Source organism: Peromyscus leucopus, chromosome 1, assembly GCF_004664715.2.
Source record: "Peromyscus leucopus breed LL Stock chromosome 1, UCI_PerLeu_2.1, whole genome shotgun sequence".
In the NCBI taxonomy this organism is placed as follows: Eukaryota; Metazoa; Chordata; class Mammalia; order Rodentia; family Cricetidae; genus Peromyscus; species Peromyscus leucopus.
The window spans coordinates 73,431,103-73,437,794 of record NC_051063.1 but is presented as its reverse complement, the minus strand read 5'-3'; the positions used below and the strand labels follow the sequence as shown (position 1 = coordinate 73,437,794).

The following is a 6,692-nucleotide window of genomic DNA, read 5'->3' as shown; positions in this document are numbered from 1 at the left end:
ACATGCCTGGGACCAGAAGCTCCTATCTGCGCAGTTAGGCTGATACCTCAGCATTTCCCCGAGGGATAAGCTTTACACGGTGAGTTCTTTCTTCCTGCTCTTGCTTGGAGGCAGCAGTGGTCTTGCTGTGGGCCCAGTCTGCTCCGTTCTGAGATCAGAATGGCATAGCACAGCATGCATCCCAGGACAGGGTCCACCGTTGTCAAACCTCGGGAGGGGTGAGGATGGGAACTTCAGTCTTATTAAGCAGCCCCACCCTAAATAAAAATAACATCATGGAAGCAGAGAATGGATGGGATGGGAAGCCCACGGTCTATCAGTGTTCTGTTGTGGGGCTCATCTACCACTGGGAGAGGAAAGGGAGTCCACCCACCGGGGTCTTGGGTCCTTCTTTCTCTCCTATATCTTCAGCAGAGCTCAGGCCAGTTGCTGAGATCTACAAATGGAGGGAATTCAGCTGCTTTCGACCACATACATGTACAGCTTTTCCCCTCGGACTCCATTGTTTTACTTTTAATCATGTCATTAATGTCCATTAATATCTTATATGCCAGTTTTATTGATATATAATTTACATACCATGCGATCCACCCACTAAACGCTTATAACCCAGGGATCTTTAGATTATTGGCAGAATGGTCCAGCATCATCACAGTCAGCCATAGTCAGCCTTCATCCCTTCCAAAAGAAATACCAAATCCATCACAACTCAGTCCTCATTTGCTCCTACCGTCACGCCAGACTTCAGTAACCACAAACCTCTTTTCTAACTCTGAATTTAGCTCTTATGGGCATTACACCTAAACAGAAGCACAAAGTGTGTGGTCGTTCATGGCTGGCTTCATTCGCTTAGCATGATATTTCTATGTTCATGATTGGATCTTGATCAGTTCCTACTTTCACACACCTGAGAAATACTTTATTGCATGAACATTGCCACTTTCATTTTACCTTCCATCATCGTAGGGGCATTTTGGTTATTTCCACTTTTGAGGCTACTTTAAGGAAATATGCTATGAATATTCATGTACAAGGGCTTGTATCGTAGACTTTGTAACCATGGACACTGCCATGGGAATGAACCATGAGGATCCTAGTGTGATATGTAATAAATGGAGATACATGTCTGTCCATTTGGACAACCCTACTCCCAAGGGATCAGCTCCTAGATCTTTGCTGTTCCACCTGGGCTTGTTTCTGTAGCTAGAGTGACATTCAAAGGGTTCTTGTATAAATCAGTCAGGGGAGTGGGAGCTGGCCCTGGTTCTGCTGTTGAAATCTAGTGAATGCAGGCGAGGCCTTTAGTCTCAGTTACTCACCTGTCTTCAGATTCCTAGACTGTCTCACCTCCCAGGCCTGAGGCCCGTATATTAGAGGAGGCTGGAAACCTCCTCAAGCAGGAAGTCATGTTCGACCATGGTCAACTAGTTATTCTTGTAGCTAAAATTTTTCTGGTCCTGTCTGGTCCACAGTCAGGACAAATCTCTCTTGCTCGCCAGTCCCGCAGCCGCTCAGACCCAACCAAGTAAACACACAGAGACTTATATTGCTTATAAACTGTATGGCCATGGCAGGCTTCTTGCTAACTGTTCTTGTAGCTTAAATTAACCCATTTCTATTAATCTATAAGTTGCCACGTGGCTTGTGGCTTACCCATATCTTACATGTTGGTACTCATGGCGGAGGCTGGCAGTGTCTCTCTGACTCAGCCTTCCTGTTTCTAGAATCTCTTCTCTGTTTGTCCCACCTATACTTCCTGCCTGGCTACTGGCCAATCAGTATTTTATTTATACAGAGTGATATCCACAGCATATTCTTCCTTGGAAACTTTCAGGATAGAAAAGAAGGAGCTATTGTTTCCCAGAGCCTTGTTGAGAAAGGCAAATGTCTCTAGTCACTTTACTCTCCTTTTCTAGACCACCCAGGGGGCCTGGTGGTATCCCCAGAAGCTTCACCCTGGCCAGTGTCACTCAAGGTGAGGAGACAGATTTCAGCAATGTCTCACACATAGCCCTAAGCCACCAGGCTGACTTCTCCCTGTTGCTGGAGCCAGGCCCTACTCAAGATGAGTGTCTGTAGCCTTTGTTTGGGTATTGACAAGGATAGGTAGTATGTAATTCCGGAACCCTCTCTATTCCCTAAGACTCTCCACTCACTGTTCAACTTCAGAATTTTGTAGTTTTCTCAATACAAAGAAGTCCCATGACAGAGAGGCTGTAAGAGATTCTCCTCCAAGTGAAAATGTCTCATTTCTTTAGTGCAAGAGAAGGAAGGGGTAAAGAGGAGATTTCCTGTCACTGGGAAGATGCCTTCTTTGTGTGTGTGTGTGTGTGTGTGTGTGTGTGTGTGTGTGTGTGTGTGTGCACATGCGCACGCAAATGTGAATATACTTTTGTGTGTGTGGATGTTGAATTTCTTTTATTTTCCACTAGTCAAAAACAGATTACAAGCTGGGCCTGGAGGCATAAGTTTAAAATCCAAGTTACTTGGAAAGGAAAGGCAGTTCAGTCTGGACAACTTAGTGAGATCCTGTATTAAAAACAAAAAGTAAGGGGTTGGAATGATGGCTCAGCAATTAAGAGCTCTGGTTGTTCTTCCAGAAGACCTGGATTTGAGTCCCAGCAACTACATGGTGGCTCACAACCATTTCTAACACTAATGCCAGGGGATCCAACACTCTCTTCCGGCCTCCATGGGCACCAGGCACATATGTGATACATAGACACACATGCAGGAAACATCAGAGCTTTGTCATTGGAGGGAAACCCCTTCATTTGCTCCAGATGCCCCTCCCCACCAAAAGCTGAAGTTCCTATCTATGCCCAAGGCTCTGGTTGAGCCAGGAGATACTTTGGAGAAGGTTGAGAATCCATTTCCTGTCACTCACATTTTGGATTGCCTCTTAGTGACAGGACTCGGTATTTGATGGGCAACTTCAGTTTTAGAGTGAATACCTAGGGTCAGGAGAACAGCCTGGCCAGTGGGGGCATGCCCATCATTTAGAACTTATGGATGTGGTGAGGTGGGAGCTATACTCAAGAGTTGCTGGGAACATGGAAGCCTTAGCAGCAGGGTCTCATCTTGGAGACACCGTGGAGACAGAGCAGGAGAAGCCAAGGAGCTCAAAAGAAGAGCAGAGAGGAAGGACCCTGGGACACGGTGTGCAGGAGAAATGAAGAGCAGGACACTTGCTTATGCTCTGGGCTCTCTAGCTTCAATAGGGGCAGCGAGCTGCCCTGTGCTTGAGTGCCTTGCGGGTATCCTCTTCTGGCAGCCAGTAGATCTTAATGGCGTCACTCGGGTGGATTCCCCGTGATATAAAATCCTGGTTCATGAGCATCAGGTCTCCAGGAAAACCAGTGATGGGGAAGAGGTTTCTGTTCGTCAGGCCCGTGATGCGCCGCTCCTGTTTCTTCCCAGGGAGGAAAGTTTTCCGATCGTTCCGATGACATACCAAACACCCTTTGGGTTCTTCTGACTTGAAAATTACGTTCATTGTGATTTCTCGTGGGTGTGTGGGCTTGAACTCCGCCTCCCCTTTCTCCTCTTGACTGGCTTTATCAGAGCTATCCCTGTCAAAGTTGCCCCCTTCTTCCCTGGACTTGACTGTTCCTGTGGTACCCGGCTCTGCTCCAGACAGCAAAGTGGCACTCCGGAGCCGTTCGAGGTATGGAGAAAGCTGCTTGTTTCTCAGGGCTCGTGCGAGCTGCATCCTTTTTATATGTTTGTCGATGTCGATCACCTCTCGGTGGGGCATTTTAAACTCCTCCGCAGGTATGACCACCTTTGCTGTCCATATTTTTTCTGGGGGTCCACACACAGTACAAGGAGAAGAGGACTCTTTTCTATATTTTTTTGCCATTTTGTAGTCTGATGACTGTGCCTGCAGTTTTCTCAGCATCCTCCACTCTTTCCTCTGCTGGTCAGCCAAATATCTTCTTGTTGCTATGGTGTGAACGCCACCGAGATGCTGAACACAGAAAAAAAGATGGTTAAAAATCTCAATACCTAGGGGTAGGCAGCCACCATGGAAAGAATTAGCTAGTGGCTGATTCTCCTCTGCTGCTAAGAGCATTGAATCCCTTATTAAATAGGAAAGCGGGTAGACCTTGGGGATCACATAGGCCTGGGTTCAAAGCCCAGCTCTCCTTCTATCCACCGTGAATTTAGAATCATTTTATTGACCTTACAAAAGGTATTGTGAAGTCTCAAAAGATGATGTGTGAGAGCAACTGGTGCGTGTGTGAGTGCATGTGTGAGTGTGCGTGTGTGTGTGTGTGTGTGTGTGTGTGGTTTTCTTATCACTGTGACTAAATAATACCCGGCAAGTAGGAGCCTAAGGGAAGAAGCATCTACTCTGGCTCACAGTTTGAGGGGACACAGTTTGTCATGGTAGGGAGGACGCGGTGGCAGGTGGCTCCATGGTGGTGGGGGCATGGAGCAGCTTGCCTCCATCTCAGGGGATCAGGACAGGAGCCAAGGCCAGGCAAAAATCCAGAAGGCCCACCCTCTTAGTGACCCCATCCTTCTTCAGCTAGACCTCGCCTCCTAAAAGTTCCACAACTGTGCCACTAACTGAGAGCCCTATGTCGAAAAGCACGAGCTTTTGGGGACACTTCACACTCAAAGTGTAACCCAGTGCCCAAAAGAAGAGCTGAGGACCTGGAAGCTTTGTCTTTATCACTGAGGTTCGCAGCTTATCCTTATTTCTGTTTTTTCCCTTTTTATTTTTTCGACTATTTTTTTAAAAAAAAGATTAACTTTGTTTTCAAGTGTGTGTGTGTGTGTGTGTGTGTGTGTGTGTGTGTGTGTGTGTGTTTGTGTTTGCACACGTGTATGCAGGTAACTGTGGAGGCTAGAAGAGGATGTTGGATACCCTGGAGCTACAGTTATGTGCAGTTGTAAGTTGCCTGACTTGGGTGCTGGGAACTGAACTCTGAAAGAGCAGTTTAGGCTGTCTTTCCAGCTCCCGATGTTTATCTTTTGACAGTTTCATGCAGGTGTATAATGAACATCTTCACCCGTTACTTGCTCTCATCCCTCTCTCGGTCCCACCGAATTTCTTCTCTTCCCATACAAGTCCTCTTTTCGTGTCTTTTTTTCTTATTCTTTTGGTTTCTCTGTGACCCACCACCTCTAATTCGCGTTGTTCACATGAGCCTTGGTAGAAGATTTTTCCCTGGGGCACGGGCAGCTTGCCAGGGGTTACATCACCGAAGAAAATGACTTCTCTGCCCCTGCCCCCACTATTAACTGCCTAGAGAGAGGCGAGGCCTTGGGAGACGCTCGCCTACCGTGACTAAATGTTGATGGGCGCCATCTGTGCAGAGCTCGTGTGGTATTGAAAGACCAAGGGTTAAAACACTCGAGCCTATGGGAGACATGTCACACTCAAAGTACAACATAGTGCCAGGTAAGTACTGAAGAAATGGCAGTTTTGTAATTTATTATCACAGTTACGTAAAACACAGTGTTTTTTAGTGTGTGTTTCCGTTTGGTGTAAGTATTGCCAACATGTAGGGGGAGGGTGTATGTCCTGTGCATATGCATTCAGAGACCAGAAAGAGACATCAGGTGCCTTCCCCTACCACTTCCCTCCATATTCCTTTGAGACACAGTCTCTCACAGAACTAGAAACTTGCCATTTTGTTTAGCCTGGCCGGCCGGCAATCTCCCAGGGTCCACCTGTCTCTGCTCCCAGTGCCAGGGTTACAGTACATGCAGGCCTTCATGCTTGCACAGCAAGGGTACTCACCCTCTGAGCCATCCTTTCAGCCCTGCTTATGGCTGAACTCCTGACTGGGATGTTCAGAGAGTGAAATCTACCAGTAGACACAGCCAGCAGGAGCTATTGTGGAAACGTCTGTGATTGGTGGATTTTGAACCCTGGCAGTCCCCTCACCTCTGCAAGCAGACTCTAGAGGGACTCAGTCCATGCAAACTTGAGGGCACTTACCAGGATCTCTTGTTCCATCGGAGAATATTTTCCAAGGGCAATGCGTGGGTCTGATTTGTAGAATGCCGTCCATATCCTGGAAGGCAGAGGGGCAATGAGTTAGAGCACTGGAAAGGGCCTTTCTAGTTTCTTCTCGTGGTGAGAAACCCACAGGTGGTAGTTCTACATTAACTAGGCTTGAGGACACCTAGGAAAGGACTGGGTACCCAAGCCATACTCACCCCAGAGGCGACGCAATACAGAAGTCCTCTTTCCGGTATGGGAAATCTTGAGCTACTAAGGGAGAGCTGACACTGGGGACCTTGGATGGCTTTCTGTTGTCTGGCTCTTCCTCAGCAGTGGTCCCTTCCTGGGCCGTCAGATGTGCGGCTCTCTGGCTTCTATACTTCTGGAAGCGATTTTCCCACTCTTTAATCATCCTCCAGCAATAGGTCAGGGCAGGAGGTGTTACTGCCTGGGGTTTGTGTCTGAGACAGTTTATTGGGAGCTCAAGGGACAGTCAAAAGCACTCAGCATGTCATAACTGGCTTAGCCAAGGCCTTATTGTGAAGTCTGTTAAATGACTCTTGGGTAAAACACTGCCACTCTGTGGCAGGCTGGAGCCCAGGAAGAAACTGGGCAGAGTGTGACTGGGAGGCAGTGCAGCTTCTCAGTTCTTAGGGGATGAAGAAAAAGACTTTGCATCGATACCTATTTAAGGTGGTTATTGGGGTGCTGTCTTTTTTTCCTTAATAAC

General features: G+C 47.4%; 1 protein-coding gene across 1 annotated transcript; it reads right to left on the bottom strand.

Annotated features, from left to right (window-relative positions):
- Nucleotides 1–3,192: 3,192 nt before the first annotated feature.
- On the bottom strand, nt 3,193–6,422 carry C1H10orf120 (chromosome 1 C10orf120 homolog). Its single transcript, XM_028868383.2, has 3 exons — nt 6,178–6,422; nt 5,957–6,032; nt 3,193–3,970 (listed from the first exon to the last, which is right to left on the bottom strand). The coding sequence occupies exons 1-3, from the start codon at nt 6,372–6,374 to the stop codon at nt 3,215–3,217; spliced, it is 1,029 nt and encodes a 342-aa protein (XP_028724216.1). The 5' UTR covers nt 6,375–6,422; the 3' UTR covers nt 3,193–3,214.
- Between the last annotated feature and the right edge of the window lie 270 nt (nt 6,423–6,692).

Coding starts and splice junctions, on each gene's coding strand:
- C1H10orf120 (XM_028868383.2), bottom strand. CDS start 6,374: ATGATTAAAGAGTGGGAAAATCGCTTCCAGAAGTATAGAAGCCAGAGA. Junction 6,033..6,177: donor TGTATTGCGTCGCCTCTGGG/GTGAGTATGGCT, acceptor TCTGCCTTCCAG/GATATGGACGGCATTCTACA. Junction 3,971..5,956: donor CGATGGAACAAGAGATCCTG/GTAAGTGCCCTC, acceptor TTCTGTGTTCAG/CATCTCGGTGGCGTTCACAC.